The sequence below is a fragment of the Scyliorhinus torazame genome, chromosome 1, assembly GCF_047496885.1.
Source record: "Scyliorhinus torazame isolate Kashiwa2021f chromosome 1, sScyTor2.1, whole genome shotgun sequence".
NCBI lineage: Eukaryota > Metazoa > Chordata > Chondrichthyes > Carcharhiniformes > Scyliorhinidae > Scyliorhinus > Scyliorhinus torazame.
In genome coordinates, this window is record NC_092707.1 from 51,165,405 (window position 1) to 51,188,262 (window position 22,858).

Genomic DNA, 22,858 nt, shown 5'->3' on the forward strand with positions numbered 1-22,858 from the left:
TTACATGTTTACAGTAAAGCCTTTGACAAGGTGCCTCATGGCAGATTGGTACAAAAGATGAAGTCATTGGGGATCAGAGGTGAGGTGGTAAGATGGATACAGAACTGGCTTGGTCACAGAAGGCAATGGGTAGCAGTAGAAGGGTGTTTTCTGAATGGAAGGTTGTGACTAGTGGTGTTCCACAGGAATCTGTGCTTGGGCCTCTGTTGTTTGTGGTGTACATAAACGATTTGGAGGAAAATGTAGCTGGTCTGATTAGTAAGTTCGCAGATGATACCAAGGTTGGTGGAGTGGCAGATAGTGTTGAGGATTATCAGAAGATACAGCAGGACATAGATAGGTTAGAGACTTGGGCAGAGAAATGGCAAATGGAGTTTAATCCGGACAAATGTGAGGTAATGCGTTTTGGTAGCTCTAACATAGAGGGGAAATATACCGTAAACGTTAAAACTCTTAAGAATATAGAAAGTCAAAGGGATCTGGCCGTGCAGGTCCACAGATCTTTGAAGGTGGCAAAACAAGTGAACAAGGTAGCCAAGAAAGCATACGGAATGCTTGCCTTCATTGGACGGGGCATCGAGTATAAAAACTGGCAAGTCATGCTACAGTTATATAGAACCTTGGTACGGCTGCACTTGGAATATTGCGCACAATTCTGGTTGCCACACTACCAAAAGGATGTAGAGGCTTTGGAGAGGGTGCAGAGTTGGTTTACCAGGATGTTGCCTGGTCTGGAGGGTGTTAGCTATGTGGGGAGGCTGAATAGAATGTTTTCATTAGAAAGACAGAGGTTGAGGTGTGACCTGATAGATGTCTACAAGATTATGAAGGGGATGGATAGAGAGGATGGGCAGGCATTCTTTCCCAGGGTGAAGGGGTCAATCACCGGGGGGCATAGGTTTAAGGTCCGTGGGGCAAAAGCCTAGAGGAGATGTGCGAGGCAGGTTTTTTGCGCAGAGGGTTGCGAGTGCCTGGAACGCGTTGCCAGGGGAGGTTGTGGACGCAGATACAGTAACAGCATTCAAACACATGGATAGCATGGGTATAGAGGGATACGGCACAAGGAAGTGCTGAGGGCTTTGGCAAAGGTTGGTATCATGACAGGTACAGGCTTGGAGGGCCGAGGGGCCTGTTCCTGTGCTGTATTGTTCTTTGTTCTTTGTTTTTTGTTTGTCCACTTTCCCGCCTTGTCCCCATAACCCCTGATTCCCTTACTAACTAAAGATCTGTCTATCCCAGCCTTGGGCATACTTAACGACCCAGCTTTAGCCCTACGGTAAAGAATTCTACAGATTTGCTACCATCTGAGAGAAGAAATTCCTCCTAATCTCCGTCTTAAATGAATGACCCCTTACTCTGAATAGGTTGTATGAGTGCGTAAAGGTTCATGGTGTAGATTGTTATAATTCACTCGGAGTCCAGGTTTCTGTGGCAACATGCATGTTGTAATCTGGAGCTATGAGTAGTGACGGTAGTGTTGTGAATGTAGGATTTTAGATATATTGGATGAGAAGCATTTGGCAATTTAAGGGTTAAAAGCCTGGGGTTAGAGTGTGTAAGACTGCAGTAGTCACGTTTTAAAAAGAAACTTGTTTTGCAAGATCAGAAAGCTTTTAGGAGCCAGAGGTGAAATTGACCATCGTAAAAGCTTGGGCTAATGCAATGTTGTATGACTAGGGGAGTCCTTGGGCAGTGCAGACTTATCTGAGGACAAGGGGGAAACTGAAACCAGTTGAAACAGCTTTTTTGAGACATCCAGCCAGAGTCAGCAGGGGCTCTAGCAGGAGCCCAAGCTGTTCTAGAAAGCAAGTATTACTCTGGGCCATTGGGATGTAGGGTAAATTGAGAGCAGTATGGTTTTTTTTCTTGCTGTTTAAATGAGGATAGAGATTGTAATTAAGGATATTGTATTTACTGTATTGGGTAGTATTGTTTTATGGGTAATTGTAAGCTATTTTTGGGTGTGAGGTTAAAGATTTTAATACTGTGTTGATAATAAAGTTTAGTTTTAAAAATACTAAATCCCTATTTCTTCGTGCAATCACTCCTGGAGTGAAATAATCTTTCCGCACAGTCTTACAAAATAAACTAAAATATTGGGTTTCCTTCGGGTGCTCCGGTTTCCTCCCACAGTCCAAAGACGTGCAGGTTAGGTGGATTGGCCATGCTAAATTGCCCTTCGTGTCCAAAAAAGGTTAGGAGGGGTTATTGGGATACGGGGATAGGGTGTAAGTGAGGACTTAAGTGGGTCGGTGCAGACTTGATGGGCCGAATGGCCTCCTTCTGCACTGTATGTTGTATGTACTATTGAGGCAGAAATCGCTTGCATTCTTACCAGCTGCAGATCGCAGGTGTTGGAAGAATTTGCAGGTTGATGTTTGACCTGGTTGGCCCAATTATGAACGTTATATGGCCATCAAGTCCGGCAGTAAGATGGTGCCGAGGACCCAGGTTCGATCCTGGCCCCGGGTCAATGTCCGTGTGCAGTTTGCACATTCTCTCCGTGTCTGCGTGGGTCTCACCCCCACAACCCAAAGCTGCGCATGGTAGGTGGATATGGCCATGCTAAATTGTCCCTCAATTGGAAAAAAAAATTAGATTCTCTTAAATTCTCTTATTTTTTAAAAAAAAGGTCCTGCAGTAGGATTTGAACCCTGGCATTCTGATTCAGGAGCAGGGACACTACCCATTGTGCCACAAGACTCCAGAAAATTGTGTGGGATCCTTCAATTTGGGAACCAGAAAATTTAGAGCGTACTTGATGTATCACTTCAATAGGTGAAAGTAACAAGTGGGAAGGATAGTTGAATATCAGCAACATCAGTCATCTACTTTCACTCCTGCAAGCCTGGGTTTATGTAACAGAATTAATGAACCATTGCCTAATGGTGAATATTCTCCACGTTCACCAATTGTAGCACTTTTATTATCAAATTGACATGCCATGGATTGTAAGATCATCAGAGCGTTAGACAAAGAGTAAAGCTTTGTATTCCGAAGAACACACTGAAGTCCAAAGAATTTTATAAACGCTTGCCTTAAGTCATCAGCTGGCCAAATGTTAACAGGTCTGCAAAATGAATGACCTCAGCTCTTACTCACTTTGTTCCAGAATTGTAATGAATATTTACTCCAGCATTCTAGAATATTCATTTGCCACAATGCCTTGAATGGAAATGTGGAAAAATGACTGGAGTGACGATTATTTGGTTATTTGTCTGTCGTGAATATGTAGTGCTTCTATTTGGAATTCTGTCCTGTTCTGACCGAGCGCGTGCCCCTTGATTTGATCTGAAAAGTCAAATTGTCGATTGTAATAATTGGAAAGGAAGTTCTGGTTTTAGGAACAAAATTAGAAGGCAATAGTCAGTAACTCATCAAGTGACCAAATCTCCACGGAACGTTGTGATATCGAAAACCAAGCAACCTGTGTTTCAAGACTGCATTGTAATTACACCTTCATTGAGGTAGTAATGAATTTTGAAAGTCACTTTTCGTCTCCTGAGATAGACAATTTTCAGTATGCAAAATAGGATGGTGCAGTCTATTATCATGGTTATTGTATACAAATATAGCATAGACTAATATTAAAAATCCTGAAATAATTATCTATGGTACGAATTCCATTGCAAGATTCATTTTGTTTTTATTATTGAAAGGTTTGCCCTTTTCATTCCCTTTCAAAAGTCCCTCCTGTCTTCAGGTGTTCTGCCTGTAAAAGGGCTGGACAATTTAACCTACCCCTACCTTTATTCAGCAGCTAGGATAAACTGTGCCAGAAGATCTCCCTTCCCTTCATTTACCTTCTGTTGAATGCAGCACCTTTGGCACAATGTTTCAGACTTGATTGGGGTGGGCATGGAATGGCCTGTGTACCTTTTCCCTGGCTCCATCCCATTCCTGGGTCATTTTCCCATATGCCGGATGCTGGGGATGGCAGCGCTGGAAGCCAGTTGACCCTATTTATGGCATACTAAGGCCTGTTGTTGGAGACCAGCATTTAAGGCAGATATAGAGGCCCTTCCTGCCTGTCTGGCTTCAGCTGCAGCCCCAGGATACCCTGTTGAGGGGCTACCCCTTTACAATGTCCCTTGTTTCCTCACGGTAATGTGATTAAAATCAACAATTCATCATCCAAGAGAAACAGGCATTATTAACCTCAGTGGACACTGTGATTGTAGCCTGAACTAGTCCCCCACAGTTCTCCCACTCCCACCTCAGTCTGGTAAAATTAACGTTTTTACAAAGTGTGATGAAATTAGGAATTTAGCACATATTGTATTTTATGTATTTGGCACAATAGGGATTAAAAGCCTGGGTGGGTACGTGACTGCTGAAGGCATGCTCTTAGAAATTCTGGTTTGAAACAGTAATTTGAGATAGGCAAGAATCTGCAAGCTGGGTCCTGAAGGATACCGCAAAGTGGATTGTGACCTGAGGCAGGTTTTGCCTGAGTAGAGACGAAGGCCGCAGTTGGATTATTTTATTGTCATTGTTAAGCATTATTTTCATTGAAAATATTTTTATTCAGCAAAGTTTGTTCACTATAACAAGGTAAAACAAAACAATAACATACGACAAACACCATTTGTGGGCAAAATACACCCAACTACCCTCCCAACCCCAATCCCCCAAACTAAACTTAACAAAAACCAAACCCCGACCCTACCACTGACGGTGACCAATTCCATGAAAAGGAGATGAAAGACTGTCACCTCGAGTCAAACCCTTCCACTGACCCCCTCATGGTACACTTCATCTTCTCAAGATACAAAAAATCATCAGATCGCTCAGCCAGACCTAGGCACTGGCGGTACCAGGGACCTCCACCCAGTAGAACTCGCCTCCGTCTATTAACGAGGTGAAGGCGAGCACGTACGCCGTCACCTGCGTCTGCAGCGTGGCGAGTCCGAATCACCAAAAATGGCCACCAATGGGCACGGCTCCAGCTGAATACCCAGACTCTCTGACATGGTTCTGAAAATGGAGACCCTGAAGCTTATTAAATCTGTAAAAGCAAAACGTGTGTGAATGATTCGCCGCAACCCTAGCACAGCGAATGCATCTTTCCTCCACCCCCCCGAGAAGAAACCACTCTTCTGCTCCCTGGTCAAGTGCGCCCTGTGCACCATCTTGAACTGATCAAATTGAGCCTCGCACAAGAGGACCCTGGGATGAGTCTTACTCCACACCCTCCCACCAAAACCTGGACCCAGTTCACCCGACCACTTTCTCTTTACTTCCTCCAACGAAACATGCTCCATCAACAGGATATAGATTTCTGAAATCCTCCCCTCGCCCAGCTCGGCCAGGGACACAACCCTGTTCAAGAGCGAGATGACGGTGCCAGGGAAATGAAAGAATCTCCTTACACAAAAAGTCACAAACCTGTAAGTACCTAAATACATTAGTTCTCGCGAGCTGGGACTTCTCTAACAATTCCTCCATACCAGCGAACCTTCCTTCAATAAACATGTCCCCAAACCTCTCCAATCCTTCCCTCCCCCAAGCCCGGAATTTTAAAAACATTTTAGAGTGCCCAATTCATTTTTTCCAATTAACGTGCAATTTAGCGTGGCCAATCCACCTACCCTGCACATTTTTGGGTTGTGGGGGCAAAGCCCACGCAAACACGGGGAGAATGTGCAAACTCCACACAGACAGTGACCCAGAGCCTGGATCGATCTTGGGATCCCGGCGCCATGAGACAGCAGTGCTAACCACTGCGCCGCCATGCTGCCTCCCCGCAAGCCCTGAATGATGAGTCCAAGCCAGGTGGCAAACAAATGGTTCATGCAAATAGGGGCCAACATTGACATGGCGCCCAGCCTGAAATGTTGCCTAAACTGCCTCCAAATCCTCAAAATGGCCACCACTACCGGGTTTCTGGTGAATATTTGGGGGAAAATGGAAGCGGGGCAGTGACCCGGGCCCTCAGAGCTCAACATGAGTCCGCCACCATATACAATCTGAATCCCTAAGCCACCCTTGCACCATCTCAATATTTGCAGCTCAATAATAAAATAACAAATAAGGTAGCGCCAAACCCCCAGCTAACACTCTCCCTGTGGAAAGGTCCTATGAATCCGTGGGGGTCTTGCCAACAAATTAAAGGAGCAGGCCATTTTATCGACCCTACAAAAGAAAGCTTTGGGGAGGAAAAACTGGGAGGCACTTTAAAAAAAACACAAACTTCAGGAGGACTTTCATTTTCATGTTTGCACCCTGCCTGCCTGCCAAGGTCAGAGGGAGGATATCCCATCTTTTCAAGTCGGCCTTGACCCCATTCACCAGAAGAGCAAAGTTAAGTTTGTGAAGCGAGGCCCAATCATGGGCCACCATTACACAAAACCAGTCTGCTCCTCCAAAATCACCCCGGAAGGCAGGGCATCAAACCCACTGCCAACACCTTCGCCAACAACTTAGCGCTAGGGTTCAACAACGGAACGGGTCGGTATGACCCACATTCTGTAGGATCCTGATCCTTCTTTAGCATCAGGGAAATTGATGCCTGCGCTAATATGGCCTGCAGCAACCCCCGGGCCAAGAAATCATTGAATATATCCAGCATAGTGCGATCAACTGACCGGCAAACCTTTATAAAATTCGATAGGGAACCCATCTGGACCAGGAGCTTTACCCCAAAAGCATTAATCCGATACGCTTCATAACCCCCCCCCCCCCAGGTCCCACCATCGTCTCAAATTCCTTCCTTCTCCCCTGCTTCATCACGGGGAAGGACAAACCCATCCAAAACAGGCATCATTGATTGTCTCTCCTCTGGAGGCTCTGATTTATATAGCTCTCGATAAAAGGCCTCAAACACAGCATTCACCATCCCTGGAGTGGAAACCAGCCCACCACCTGAATCCCGTATCTCCCGGGAGGCAGCCAGCCGCCTCAGCTGGTGCATCAAAATATGACTGGCCTTCTCCCCGTATTCATAGACGGTCCCCCTCGAGCGCCGCAGCTGGCACTGGCACTTACATACTCCCGCTTGGGTCCGCCAATATTTTTGCAGCTGAAAAAATAGCCTCTTGTCGATCAACACCTCCTGGGCTCTACGATCGAAACATGAATGGTATACCTGCCCCACCCAGTCCTTCCATGACCGTGTTTGGTCACTGATCCGCAAATGGATCTCCTGTAAAAATGCAACATCAACCTTCAAACATCTCAGGTGTGCAAACATCTGTGAACTTTTTACTGGGCCGTTTAGCCTCCTAACTTTCCAAGTCATCAGCCATCCTCCCTCCCTGATCCAGAGTCACCCATTCCCATCATGTGGAGTAATCCAGCTGCAACCCAACAAGTGCTGACACCAGGCCCACCCAAGATGGCCACCAATCCCACCATTGGACCAGACGAAAGACTGAATTTGTCACTGTCAGCAGTCTACCCCTCCCTCCGCCCTCTTCCCCGCCCCACCTCCCAAACATATCACACCTCAATGAACAAACAAACAGCCCAAAGGCCGCTACCCTCGCGCCCCCCCCCCCCCCCCCCCACCCCAACCCCAGACAAAACTAAACCAAATGTCTTAAACTCATTATCTAAAAGAAAAACACTAAAGTAGTGAGCTACAGATACCATTACTCCTCCTCTCTCGTTAACTAACTTTAGAGCCAGCAGGGTGACCCCAGCACAGGGTAAAAACCAGAAAAATAATCATACCAACAATTAGTACCTGCCAACATTCAACTTTAGTATGAAAAGATAGAGGGTAGAAAAGAACCAACACCCATCCCACAAACAGCCCCAAAAATTCAAACTCCAAACCTGTCAGAAAAATCCCCCAACAAATCTTCATAACCACATCTCCTCACCCACAGTACAAAAATCCCATAATAAATACAATGCAAATGCAACTAACAATTCACAAATGAGTTCACCCCAGTCCTTGTTTCATTACAAACTCATCCGCTTCCTCCGGCCCATCAGAGTATTAGTCTCTCTCTTTAAATGTCACTCGAAGAAGAGCCGGGTACACTACACCAAATCACACATTACCGTTGTACAACACGTCCTTGGCCTTGTTAAATCCCACACGCCTTCTAGCCAGCTCATGCCCATGTCCTGATATATCCTGATGGCATGGCCCTCCCATCTAGAGTCTCGATGGTCCTTCGGCCACCTCAAGACCCGTTCCTTGTCGTGGCACCTGTGAAACTTGACAATGATCGCCTGTGGTGGTTTCCCAGATCGGGGTTTCTGCCTTAGTGACCGATCAGCCCGGTCCAATTCAGGAGGGTATGGCAATCTCCCACCATCTTCCCAGACATCTTGGATATAGTCTGGAGGATCTGGGTCCTCCAGACCCTCCGGCAGCCCAACGATTCTTAGGTTTTGCTGTCCGGAATGGTTTTTCAGATCATCCACCTTGGCCTTCAAAGCTTTATGCCCTTCAGCCAGAAACAGCATTTCCGCCTCCAGGTAACAATCTGGTCACTTTGGTTCAAGAGTGCCACCTCCACCCTTTGTATCACCACACCTTGCTCCTTTATCTTCCAATCCGTCTTCTTCAAGGTCGCACAGAAGGGGGCTAAAGCCCCTCCCATCGCCTTCTAAAAGTCCTTGGAGACCGCCTGCCGCTGCTTTTTGACTTCCTCCCCGAAGAAGCTTGCCAGCATCTTGGCCATCCATTGAGAGGCCAAAGTCACAGCAGGGGCCGCCACCATTTTCTCCATCAACGATACTCGAGGGGCTTTTGAGTCCGACAACAATTCTTTGCCTGTCTGCTGCCTTGTATTATACTTGTTGGGCATTATCTTTATGTGGAGACCTTATCCTATCGTACTACTCCATTTTCTCCCCAAATATCACCCATAAACTGGGCGCAAAGGGCCAAAAGCAAAGTATCCTGGCAGGAGTCACCGGTGTGCGACTGCTTACCACATAGCCATGACCGGAAGTCTATTAACTGGTATTGAAAGCTATAGTTAGTAATACTGTGATGGTAATAAAGTTTGTTTTAATACACCATTTGGGGGCAGCACGGTAGCCTTGTGGATAGCACAATTGCTTCACAGCTCCAGGGTCCCAGGTTCGATTCCGGCTTGGATCACTGTCTGTGCGGAGTCTGCACATCCTCCCCGTGTGTGCGTGGGTTTCCTCCGGGTGCTCCGGTTTCCTCCCACAGTCCAAAGATGTGCAGGTTAGGTGGATTGGCCATGATAAATTGCCCTTAGTGTCCAAAATTGCCCTTAGTGTTGGGTGGGGTTACTGAGTTATGGGGATAGGGTGGCGGTGTTGACCTTGGGTAGGGTGCTCTTTCCAGGAGCCGGTGCAGACTTGATGGGCCGAATGGCCTCCTTCTGCACTGTAAATTCTATGAAATCTATGAACCATAACCCTAATTTTTCTTGAAATCACTCCTGGAGCAAAGTATCCTTTCCTCAGTATTACAAATTAAATAAAATATTGGGGTTTCTGTCCAGTATCCTAGCAACTGTTGGGGCCTGGTCCGGGATCATAATAAAATAATGTGCTTAGAACATAAAATTCTCTGTCACAAATCGTCCTTCAAACAGAGCCCTGAAATTCTCCGAAAAGGGAGTTAGATTCATGCTTCAAAAAGAGGAATATTAAAGGGCATGAATATGGGATGAGACCAAGTAAATTATTTGGAGGAGAACACTGGTGTGGTCATGATGGGCTGTATGGCTGCCTTCTATACTGCACCAAATTGTGTTTCTGGAACACATTATATACTCAGTGACAACCAGGCGATACACAGATTGAATTGTTCAGTTGATCTCTGGTAAATGTGTTAAATGTTGTTTTGCTGATGTTGCTGCGAGGAACATCCTTATCACATTTCTGTTCTGAGGAAGTTGTTCTGAAATAATGTGGAACAATTATACTCTTTGCCTGCAGTTTTCCGGAAGTTTCATTTACATGACAAGTAAGATGGGAAATCAGTTGTTTTGCTAAGCAGCTTGTTCTGACTGAGAAAGTAACTTTTGGAAAGATGATTGGTGAACCCCCACCCACATTCAAAGTGATGAGGAAATGTTCCAGCTGAATTCTTTTTTTCTTTTGAGTTCCTGTTGAAATTGCAGAAACGTTTTCAGAGCACACATCTGGGAAGCGAGGAGTGATTTATTGGTTAGGTGGTTGGTTTGTAGTTTGTGTGACCCATTCAGGAGATTATCTATGTAGCACTTTCCAAAAAACACTCTGGAGCAAGGGTTGGCTGCTCGTTATGTCATAGATAGCAAAGTAGTTAACACTGTTGCTTCACAGCGCCAGGGTCCCAGGTTCGATTCCTGGCTTGGGTCACTGTCTGTGTGGAGTCTGCAGGTTCTCCCTGTGTCTGAATGGGTTTCCTCCGGGTGCTCTGGTTTTCTCCCACAAGTCCCGAAAGATGTGCTGTGATGTGAGCTTTCATAGAATCATAGAATCATAGAAGTTTACAGCATGGAAACAGGCCCTTCGGCCCAACCAGTCCATGCCGCCCAGTTTTTACCATTAAGCTAGTCCCAGTTGCCCGCACTTGGCCCTGAATTGGATATTCTGAATTCTCCCTCTGTGTACCCGAACAGGCGGCGGGGCGGCATTTGGCAACTAGGGGCTTTTCACAGTAACTTCATTGCAGTGTTAATGTAAGCCAACTTGTGACAATAAAGATTATTATTATTACGGCACAAAATGGGCAGCACATTGGCGCAGTGGTTAGCATTGCTGCCTACGGTGCTGAGGACCTGTGTTCGAATCCCGGCTCTGGGTCACTGTCCGTGTGGAGTTTGCACATTCTCCCCGTGTCTTTGTGGGTTTCACCCCCACAACCGAAAAGATGTGCAGGGTAGGTGAATTGGCCACGCTAAATTGCCCCTTAATTGGAAAAATATATTTGGGTACTCTAAATTTTAAACAAAATGTTTTTAAATTATTACGGCACAAAAGGAAGCCATTCAGCCCATCGAGTCCATGTGGTTCACTGCAGGGTTATGGTATGACTCACATTCCCCCGCTCTGTCCCCATAACCATCAACTTTTGTTTCCCTCAAGTGTTCCTCCAGTTTCCTTTAGAAATCATCGATCGGCAGCCTCATAGGCAGCGAGTTCCAGGTCACTACCGCTCGCTGTGTGAAAAATGTTCTTCCTTCCATTCCCCCGCCTGCATCTCGTGCTCCAAACCGTAAATCTGCATCTCCTAGACTCTGGACCATCAGCTAGTAGACTAAGGTTGTGAATGGGTTTGATGTGTTTGAAGTAAAATTGTCAGTATTTGCACTGTTGTCGATCTGCCCATGCACCTAAAGACCAACGGTAACACTTTTCAAAGTGAATATCACATTTTAACATTGAACTCGTACTGTGAAAAAAGCTGCAGTTCAAAAAGAAAACTGGAGCCTCCACGATTCTCATCGGAAAAAGTTTAAAACAAGGGACAGGATTCTCCGATCCCCCGCCGGGTCGGAGAATCCCCGGGGGGCGGCTCGAATCCCGCTCCGACACCGGCTACTGAATTCTCCGGCGCCGGTTTTCGGGCGGGGGCAGGGATCACAGCGCGCCAGTCGGGGGCCGTTGCCAGCGGCCCCCCTGGCAATTCTGCAGGCCCCGATGGGCCGCCCGTTTTCAGCCAGTCCCGCCGGTGTGAAATGGACATGGTCCATCACGGCGGGACCTGGCTTGTAGGCCGGCTAGGTGAGCCTCGGGGGGAGGGGGGGGCACGGGGGGGATCCGGCCCCGGGGGAGCCCCATGGTGTCGTGGCCCGCGATTGGGGCCCACCGACCTGCGGGCGAGCCTGTGCCGTTGGGGCACTCTTTCCTTCCGTGCCGGCCTCTGTAGGGCTCTGCCATGGCCGGCGCAGAGAAGAACCCCCCTGCGCAGGAACACGCCGGCCGGTCTGCACATGCGTGGAACCATACTGGCGGTTCTGCGCATGCACCAACTCACGCCGGCCCATCGGCGCAGGGTTGGCGCAGGTCCAACCCCATTGGCACCGGCCTAGCCCCCGGAAGTGCGGAGGATTCCGCACCTTCCGGTTGGCCCGACGCTGGAGTAGTTCGCGCCACTCTTGGCGCCGGCGTCGGGCCACCTGGCCAATTGCAGGAGGATCCTGCCCAGGTTCTTTTATCTCAATGTCTGCAGACCGGCATGGTTTATTCTCAGGATTCTGTAGCTGGCTCACTTGCATTTTTGCACAAGATTTGTTTTCATCACTGCTGTTGGCCCTGTGGTGGCAGCTGTCACAGAGAATATTTGAACAAAGGACCTTTGTTATGTTCAAAGGTTTCATGTGATGAATTTTCCTCCAAATGTCAAATGAGATCCAAATAAATCTATCACTGCACAAGCGAAAGAGCTTTACAGATCTACGTTTTATTTTAATGCTTCAATTTAAACAATGTCTCGTGTTTCGACCAGGTGAGGAGGGGTGAACTGGCTTCCCTCCATTCAGCCCCCTCGTTTCTTTTTCGCGAGCATTGCCTTTTCCAAATCAGAATGTATTTAACTGTTTAATCTGTGAGCAATAAGGAGCCAATCAAACAATGTTTTCTTAAGTCAAAGAATGTGTAAGTATATTCACCATTAAACCTGAGAAAAATAGTAAAAATGCAACGTTAAGCATTTGACGTTCACACACGCGTATACTCATTGGAGTTTAGAAGGATGCGGGGGGATCTTATTGAAACATATAAAATTATGAAGGGAATAGATAGGATAGATGCGGGCAGGTTGTTTCCACTGGTTGGGGAAAGCAGAACTAGGGGGCATAGCCTCAAAATAAGGGGAGGTAGATTTAGGACCGAGTTTAGGAGGAACTTCTTCACCCAAAGGGTTGTGAATCTCCGGAATTCCTTGCCCAGTGAAGCAGTTGAGGCTCCTTCTTTAAACGATTTTAAGAGAAAGATAGATACCTTTCTAAAGAATAAAGCTGAGCTGAGTCCACAAAGATCAGCCATGATTTCATTGAATGGCGGAGCAGGCTCGCGGGGCCAGATGGTCTACCCCTGTTCCTAGTTCTTATGTTCTTATGTATATATATGAGAAATAAGGAGAGTTAGAGTCCAATAAAGAAAGGCAAAAGAATATACAATTAAGCATCCTTTGATTGATCTTAAGCCGTAGATTTTAAACACTGTGGCCAATTTAGGACAGCTGGTTTCTTGGATGTGGTCAGATGTGGATGGTATTGCCATTATTACGAGATCTTGGTTTGCTGGTAGGTTTCTGGTAGAATTGGATTCTCAACCGGGTGACACGCTTATTCCAAAAAAGAGAGAGGGTGAGAGAACAGCCCTCAGCCTGTTTCCTCACCTGAGGGTATTTTTGACACCGCCTGCGTCTCCTGAAACCTCTTCTTAATGGCTGGATAGCTTTGCATTGAAATCCTTCACCCATTGTGTATTTTCAAGAGGTTTTGGGTGGGTCTGCCTGTGACAGCCATTGTTTCAGTATCTAGTACTTTGCATTTTCAATGTTTCTTTCTTAGACAGTTACGGGTTTCAGTGGATGGCTGGGTTATAAGAAATATCTCTCTCTTCTTACTGCCCCGAGGGTGATTTTATTTGCTTCTCACCTTCACCTTGGAATGTGGCCTTCCATTTTTAACCAGCTTGCACTGGCTCAATTGACATTGCAAAATTCCCAGTTAAAAGTTGAAAAATCATATTTTTTAAACAGAAAGAGAACATATTTGTCTCAAGACATTGCAGAGGCTAAATTTGCTGGACATTTTTTTAAAAATTTTTTTTTAATTTTCTGATTTTAAAAAAAAATATGCAGATTTGGAAATAGATTTTTAAAACTCCTTTGCTAAACCCAATGATTAGTTTTGGTTCCAGAACATAAGCTTCAGAGACTCTTTTGAAAAACTCCACCCAGCACGTTCAAAGTTCCTCGCCAAGGTTGGCCCCCGCAATCCTTAATGACAACTGTCCTCATTCAAAATAGTGCATTGCAGGGCAAGGTAATCGATTGCCTGTCGCAGTGTGAGGTGATTTGAATCTGCTGGCCAGCATGGCTTACTTCTATTTGCTGACAACGATGGGTATAAATGTCCAAAGAGATTTGAGCTTCCGTTATTTTAATACTGAGTGAGTAAAGTCTGTTCTTTTTCATTTTCCAGGAACCATGCGTCCAGTTAGAAGAAACTTTTACGACCCCTCTTCTGCTCCAGGAAAAGGGATAGTTTGGGAATGGGAAAATGACAGTTGCTCCTGGACTCCGTATGACATGGATATTTGTATAACCATTCAGAATGCATATGAGAAGCAGCACCCTTGGTTGGACCTGACTTCCCTAGGATTTTGTTACATTATTGACTTCAACAGTATGTGTCAGATGAACAGACAGACTCAACGGAAACGGCGATTGCGTCGACGTATGGACCTGGCCTATCCGTTGACTATGGGTTCTATCCCTAAATCACAGTCTTGGCCTGTCGGCACACAGTCGGGACAGCCATGTAGCTGCCAGCAATGTGTCCTGGTGAACAGCACACGGGCAGCCTCTAATGCCATCCTGGCGTCCCAGCGACGGAAAATCTATTCTGCCACCAACGGGACTCTTACTGTGCGCCAGAGCAACTCCTACAATGGTGCGGCCTTATGGTCGACTGCAAGCACAGCTGGGATTACCCCTCCAAAGTCTGAGCAGGCCCGTTCCCCAACCACAACTCAACTCTCTCCTATCTCCCAAAGCCAGAGCACCACCACGACAACCCCAATACCAGGCCAGAACAACCTGAACAGACCGGGTACCCAAAGGTCAGCGGTTGTCAGCACCAGGGCCTCGATTCCTCCTGGGTAAGTACAAATAAAAGACAAATCACTGATACTTGCGTAAAGCAATTGGAAGCAAGCTCCCCTAAGGGAAATGAATGACCGTAAGCAGAATTTTCTTTGAAGAGACATATTGGTATAGTTCAAAAAGGAAACAGCCAGGTGACTCCACCTCTATAAATGGCAGGTGACTTTAAAAAGTGCATATAATGTGTTCACAGCACATTAGAGACATTTGGTGGCATTCAATGAATTGCTATCATTTTAACAGGTAGGTCCAGGACAGTGCATGGAGAGTAGCCTGATTGAAAGAGTACAGAAATGAACCTTTTCGCTCTGTTACATTGCTAGTTTTTCACCTCTGCATCTCCAGCTCTCATTCACTACATCCTGGCTGATTTCAAAAACATTGCAAAAGGTCTGACATCATATTTTCCTGAACATAGTTGCACCTTCCAATATTTTGAGTAAATGACCTTGATATTAAAGACTGTGAAACATTTGATTCAGAGTGCTGAATGATTCAGATGAACTGCACTTTGGTATGCTTCATCTGGGTCCTGGGTTTTGTGGGCTGCCGTCTGACAGGTTTATCTGAGGAGGTCTTCTGGCTTTATGGCCAATGTCAATAACACTTTGAACCTGTGGCCTCGAGAGTGGGGGGAAGGTAAGGCAAGGCTGCGCCGTGGAAGATTAAAACAAGGCTGGTCTGCCCTACTGATTTCTGTTTACTTGCGTACCTCTGCAAACGGGATAAAGTGAAGCTGCCACAGGGGTATGATTGACTGGCAGCTGAGGAAGTCTAATCCTGGAATCGTGCGAGTGAATCGCTGTCTTTCATCTTACGAACCCAAGCAAATAGAAGTTGCACCAAGGGAGAAGCTGCACCAAGGGAAGGTTAAAGACTCTCTCGTAAGCACTGTAGCTTTTAGGCACCGAACCATTGGAGACCCAGCACAGCTCGGGGATCAGTGTCTTTACCCATGTAACGCTAAGGGCATCAGGATAGAACTCGGGTTGGGTGCTTTTACCCATTGCAGAGGGAGGTTAACTTTTTAAATTGCACTTTACTCCTTCCCTTCTCTAACAAAGCCACCTGGGGATGCTTTTAGTGTATTACAGGTGCTATATAAATGCAAATTGTCATGTTTAAACAGAGGGAACAGTGCAGTCAGCTGACTGAACTGTTTGGATTCTCGAACATTTAACACAGTGGGTCACTTACCATCTGTGCAAGGAATGGTCAGCTGATATTTGGGGAATCAAAGAATACCTACAGTGTAGAAGGATGCATGAAACACTGAGACATCCACACTGAGGAAAAGATGTTTCAATGTAAGGTGTGTGATAAAGACTTCACTCAGTCAGCATGGATGAGGATTTCAACACCATGGACTAATGCGGGTGGCGGTAGGTGTTGGGAATGGACAATGTTACAAGGTTTTTAAGGGTCACATCGATTCTGCACCGGCCCTCTGAAAGCGCACCCCACCTAGGCTCACTCTCAACCCCACAACCCCACATCTTTGGACACTAAAGGGCAATATAGCGTGGCCAACCCACCTAGCCTGCACATATTTGCACTGTGGAAGTAAACCGGAGCACCCAGACACGGGGAGAATATGCAATCTCCACTCAGACAGTCACTCAAGACCGGAATTGAACCCGGGTCCCTGGCGCTGTGACACAGCAGTGCTAACCACTGTGCCTCCGTGCTGCATTTGAAAAATCAGAAAACAGAAAGATGAGGAGATATTACCAGTGGAGAAAATGTCATGACTTGATCATTTTAGCCAAGTAATAGAAAGAAGCATTAAATAAGTTCAAGGAACGCAGGATGTCTAGGTAATTGGAAGTGGGAAACCTGTTTTATTTGTCCTTGGGATATCAGCACCGCTCGCTAGGCCAAAATATATTTAGGTACACCCAGAGTGCTGTTAGGGAGGGAGTTCCAGGATTTTGACCAAGTGATAGTGAAGCAACGCAATGTATTTCCAAGTCAGGGTGGCGATTGGCATGGAGGGGATCTTGCAGATGATGGTGTTCCGAGATGCCTGCTGCCCTTGTCTTCTGGATGTTAGGAAGATTGGAAGGTTCTATCTAAGGATCATTGGTGAGTTTCGCCAGTGCATCTTGTAGATGGTTCATAGTGCTGCTACTGTGCATCAATGGTAGATGGAATGATTGTTTGTGGATGGGATTCACCCAAGTGGGCTACTTCATCCTGGATGGTGTCGAGTTTCTTAACTGCTGTTGGAGCTGCACTTATCCAGGCAAGTGGGGAGTATTCCATCACACTCCTGACTTGTGCCTTGTAGATGATGGACAGGCTTTGGGGCGTCAGGAGTTTTTAAAAAAAAAAGAAATCATTTTGCAGGATGTGAGGATTGCTGGATGGGCCAGCATTCGTTGCCCATCCCTAATTACCCTTGAGAACATGGTGGTGAGTTGCCTTCTTGAACCGCTGCAGTCTCTGAGGTTTAGGTGTACGCACAGTGCTGTTAGGGAGGGAGTTGCAGGATTTTGGCCCAGCAACAGTGAAGGAACAACAATCTATTTCCAGTTTGGGGGGGGGGGGGGGGGGGCGGGGTGAATGACTTGGAGGTGAGAAAAGGGGAAAAAAGAATAGATTTTACAATAATGTTTGAAATGTAAACTGAGGATGTCAGTGAAGTAAAGCAGGCCCACCAGATCCCAAAAGAGAAAAGGCACAATCTTGGTAAGGCCTACTGGCTGTAACGGATAATATAAGTGAACTCGGGTTTCACACAAACCTTGAAAGCAGGTGTCTCCAAAGTCGATTGTTTCTAACCGCCCATGTAAATTGATAGGAAATTAGTTTAAAACAATGGCACTCCTATTTCTAAGGAGCATGTATGGACTTTCAATACTCTCAGTGAAAGTAAGAATGCTGCGAGATGCAATTCGTGATGACTTGCTTACCATCCCATTGAAGTAAACTGCCTATTGGTTGAAGCAATCCTAGCAAAGGCAGCTTTATAATTCCTAATTACTTTGTTGATGATCTGTCATTTTAAATTATTGATCTCCAAAGGATATTATATCTTAGAATCACTACAGTGCAGAAGGGAGCCATTCAGCCCATCGTGTCTGCACCGATCCTCTGAAGGAGAACACTACCTAGGCCCAATCCAAACCCCCACCCTATCCCCATAATCCCACCTGGGGACAATTTAGCCTGGCCAATCCACCCAACCTGCACATCTTTGGACTGTGGGAGGAAACCGGAGCACCCGGAGGAAACCCACGTAGACACAGGAAGAATGTGCAAATTCCACACAGACAGTCACCCAAGGCCGGAATCGAACCCGAGTCCCGGGCGCTATGAAGCAACAGTGCTAACCATTGTGCCACCATGCTGTCCTTGACTGTTTATTACGAAAGAACAAACCAACAGTACTTTGAAGCTGTCGTTATCGAGGTTCAAATGGCAGCTTAGGCAGTGTCTGCATGTCCAGACGGGCAGAAATGTAATTTTGGTTCTCACCTCTCTCCGGGCAACACAATTTCTCACCCCTTCTTCCTCAAGAAATTACAATTCCTCTTTCTGTCATTCGTACGCGCACCTCAAGTGAGTCAATACTCAGTGGCTAATACACGTGCTGCCTTTAATTTTACCAGAGGCAAGATGCACAGCTCTTTGGGCTGAATTTCAATGTTGTGCTGAGCTGTGAGCCAGGCGAGAGGGGCTGGGGCGGGGCTGGTGTGCAGGGTGAGTGTGGGAGGAGTGTGCAAAACCTAGAAGCAAGTGCAGGCTTGGCTGAATTAAATAAACGTCAACGTATTGTTTCTGAGTGTCCCCAACCAATTAGGTTGAGTGACAATGATGCTGATCCACACGTGTTACTTTCAACTCCCGTATTCAAAGGCTCTTTGTGAACATGCAGTTGGGATCAGAAACAAGCGAGTGACAGAATGGATTTGACACACCCAGAAGCTGTGCCCTGTTTTAATGACACCTCCCTGGATGTGATATTGGGGCTGTAAAGGCCCACAGGGAGGAAGAAACCTGCCAATGAAACCAAGAGGCTCCGAGTGCCTGGAGATCAGTAGCAGGAACGTGGTGCCACCCTCTTTGGGTGCCTTTTCAAAAGTAGTTTAATGGCTTAAGCAGGGCAGAAAGCTGAGTGGACTGTCGGTGAACAGGATGGCTCTGAAGCAACAACACCAAATGAGCGCTGTACTGGCATTCCAGCTGCACCGTGCACCCTGTGCAGAGAGATTGGAGGATTCCGCCTCGAGGATGAATGGCATGGTGTTGCAGGCCTTTACGAAAATGTCTGTAGTTATGAAAAGAATGGACGCTTGCATGGAGCATCACACATGACAATCAACCATGTTCATGCAGCCTCTTTCAAATGGTTTTAATGCCAGTTTAAATGGGATTGACGCAAACCTAAAATAGAAAACGGAAAATGCTGGAAATGCACAGTGGATCAGGTTTCTGTGGAGAAAAAAACCCATCACTGACCTGAAATGTTAACTGTTTCTGTCCCAATTGATGCTGCCTGACCTACTGAGCATTTTCAGTGTTTGCTGTTTTTATTTCAGATTTCCAGCATCTGTGGTACTTTGCTCCGAATGAAAACCCAGTCTTGGACATTCATCATCCCACTGATCTGCAATGGTGACAAATGGGCCATGGAAATAGTTTCTTAACCGTTGTCTCTACCACCACAGCTCTGTAATAAGAAACTGAGTACAGGTTTTTAATTATTATCACTAATTCAGAAATCAACATCCGATGTTGGGAAGCTGATCGCTGCAATATTAAATCAATCTGCTGGGGGAGTCCAACCACACTGAACAACAATATTTTGCTGCCAAGGGAAAAATAAACAATTGCCAATATCCATAATCAGGCTGTAATTTATATCTGGTGCTGACAGTACCCCCTGTGAGATGGAGCACTCCACTATAGACAGTGGTCTTGCTGCGAATGAGGCTCATCGAAAGAATGGAGTTGATTGTTAGAACCCTCTTGATTGGAGATCAATTTTCGGGCCGCAAAGCTTCATCTTATGAACGCAACATATTTTTAACGTTCTCACGATCTTCCCAAATCTCGGTGTCCGCTATGTCGTAGGATCGACTCCGATACCCCTGCCAATTCTACACTGCAACTAACTCCTAAAACATGAACAGGTATGGCTTCCTCTGCTGCACATCCCCCCCACCGCTGAACAGCTGGATTTGAGAGATTAGCCAGAAGTTTTTTTTAAAATGGCTCGGTTGTCAGTCATTACTTGTGTTTGTTCTCTGAAGTGCTGAAGTATTTTATTCCAATGTGCTATGCCATGTCATGGCATATCCTTAAAAGGTGCAAACCATTGTGTTATAACCTGCATGCTTACCATTGGCTGGGGACTAATGACAATCCCAAAATCCTGTGGGAGTATGAGCTTCCCCAATGAGGGGGGCAGAGAAATCATGAGCAGACTCCCTGTATAAATAAAGCTGGCCAGTTTGGAATCAGCAGAAAGGAGTGAGCAGCAAGGGAAGTTGCAGCTGCTATTGTGTATATATGTTATTGTAAATAAATGTTATTTCTTTGTATCCTCAAAACTCGTGCTGGATTCTTCGTGGCCCTCACAGAACTGGCGACGAGGGTTAAAGTGAATAGCTGTCTACACTGCTGAAGCCACCTCCCTGGATTTTTGTTGGATACAGGTTGGAAGTTGTTTTCTATTACACCATGCCTCTGTACGGATGTTTGGATGTTTTTGATGCTGCGTTGGAAAGCTGGAACCAGTACGCACAACGGATGTGTTACTATTTCCGGGCAAACAATATCACCGAAAACAAGAGCCAGGTGGTCATATTGCTCACCGCCTGCGGCCCGCATACGCTTGGGGTGATTAGGAGCCTTACATACCCAGTTGCGCTGGACATCAAAACGTTTGATGAACTTGTGAATATAGTGGGGCAACATTTTAATCCAACCCCGTTCACGATAGTCCAACGTTACCGGTTTAATACCGCTGAGAGGACCCCAGGAGAATCCCTTACCAACTTTCTATTCAGGCTATGCAGGATTGCGGAGTACTGTGACTATGGTGAGACCTTGTCAGAAATGTTACGCAACCGTTTGGTTTGCGGTATTAACAATGCGGCCACCCAGAGAAAGTTGTTAGCTGAGCCAACATTGACTTTTCAACAGGCCATTCAAATAGTATTGTCCCGAGAGAGCGCAGAACGAGGAGTGCAGGAGCTACAGCGAATGGAGGTGAATGCCTTGGGGCGCAACCCCTTCCGTCCGAAAACGTCCCCCGCACTCCTGAGGTGCCTTGGGCGAGGCAACGTCCGGATCGACGCCAGTGGCCGTCGGACATTCCTCCCCGAAGGGAGCTTTCTCCAGAACCAATGGATGAGGAGCCATGTCCGTGTCAGACTTGTAGGCGCCGACCCCGTCGCGGACGCCGGTCCTGGGGGTGCCAGAGTCGCCGTCATTCCGACCGAAACTGGGACCAGCCCAGGGACCGTACTTTCCATGTGGATGAAGCTGCGGCGACTACTCCTGAGGACATGGAGACGGAGGACAACTGCCTGCAGCTGCATTGTGTTGCAGCTCCCCCTGTGGCCCCCATTAAGGTGACAGTACGGGTCAATGGTCACCTGCTTGAGATGGAGTTGGACACTGGCGCAGCGGTCTCCGTAATCGCCCAAAGGACATTCGACCGCATCAAGCAGGGAATACAGATCCTTACATTAACCGACACACAGGCCAGGTTGGCCACCTACACGGGGGAACCATTGGACATCGCAGGATGTACGATGCCCCCTGTTGTTTAGGGACACCAGGAGGGGCGTTTCCCACTTATCGTGGTGGATAATACCCAAGTGCCACATGGATCCAGGGTTGGGCTTTGTTGCTCGCTGCATACAAGTATTCTCTGGAGCACAAACCAGGAACGCACTGAGCTGATTGCCTTTATCGACCGGCCCCATGCCATGGGCCCAGCCTGTTGGGTCGGGACTGGTTGCGCATTTGCGGTTGCAATGGCAGCACATCCTCCAAACAGTTTCTGGAGGGTTGACTGAGGTGCTAGGACGATACCCAGATGTATTCCAGCTCGTTTTGGAGAAAATAAAAGGGGCCGTAGCCCGTATCCAAGTCGAACCAGGAGCCACGCCACGCTATTTCCGGGCGTGCCCGGTGCCTTACGCCTTGCTCGAGAAGGTAGAAGGGGAGCTCACTCGTTTGGAGACTTTGGGTATTATCAGGCCCGTCCGTTTCGCTGACTGGGCAGTACCAATTGTACCAGTAATGAAGCCACATGCCACAGTTCGCTTGTGTCGCGACTATAAACTTACAGTGAATACTGCTTCCCGACTCAACCGATATCCAATGCCTCGCATAGAGGATCTCTACGCGAAGCTTGCAGGCGGACTCTCGTTCACAAAATTAGATATGAGTCAGACCTACCTACAGTTGGAGCTGGACCCTGCCTCCCGACCATACGTAACGGTTAATACACACCGGGGCCTGTATGAATATACACGTTTGCCCTTTGGAGTATCCTCTGCTTGCGCTATTTTTCACCGCATTATGGAGGGCATTTTGAGAGGTTTACCGCGTGTCGCTGTCTACTTGTATGACGTTTTGATCACAGGGACGTCGGAGCAGGAACATTTTGAAAATCTGGAGGCTGTCCTTAGTCGCTTTTCGGAGGCTGGAGTCCGTTTACGTCGCACAAAGTGCGTCTTTTAGGTGAAGGAAGTAGTCTACCTGGGTTATCGGGTGAACTGCGAAGGTTTGCACCCCATCGCAGAGAAGGTGCGCGTGATTCAACAGGCCCCCGCCCCGACTGACACTTCGCATCTTCGTTCTTTTCTCGGCCTCGTAAACTATTACGGGAAGTTCCTCCCCAATCTGGCAACTACGCTGGCCCCGTTGCACCTTCTGCTAAAGAAAAATCACACCTGGGTTTGGGGTCAGCCGCAAGAAACTGCTTTCCGGCGGGTAAAACAACAATTGTCGTCGTCTGGGTTACTAACCCACTATGATCCTGGAAAGCCTTTGCTCGTCACATGTGATGCATCCCCGTATGGTATTGGGGACGTCCTGTCCCACAAGATGGAGAACGGGGCCGAGTGGCCGATA

The 22,858-nt window shown here is 47.0% G+C and overlaps 1 protein-coding gene across 1 annotated transcript in view; it reads left to right on the forward strand.

Annotated features, from left to right (window-relative positions):
• Nucleotides 1-22,858, forward strand: part of LOC140403908 (E3 ubiquitin-protein ligase DTX1-like) — a 368,481-nt gene that overhangs the window by 146,995 nt on the left and 198,628 nt on the right. The window contains exon 2 of the mRNA XM_072492183.1: nucleotides 14,079-14,757. Coding sequence (XP_072348284.1) covers nucleotides 14,079-14,757 — 679 coding nt within the window. The remainder of the gene's footprint in view (nucleotides 1-14,078; nucleotides 14,758-22,858) is intronic.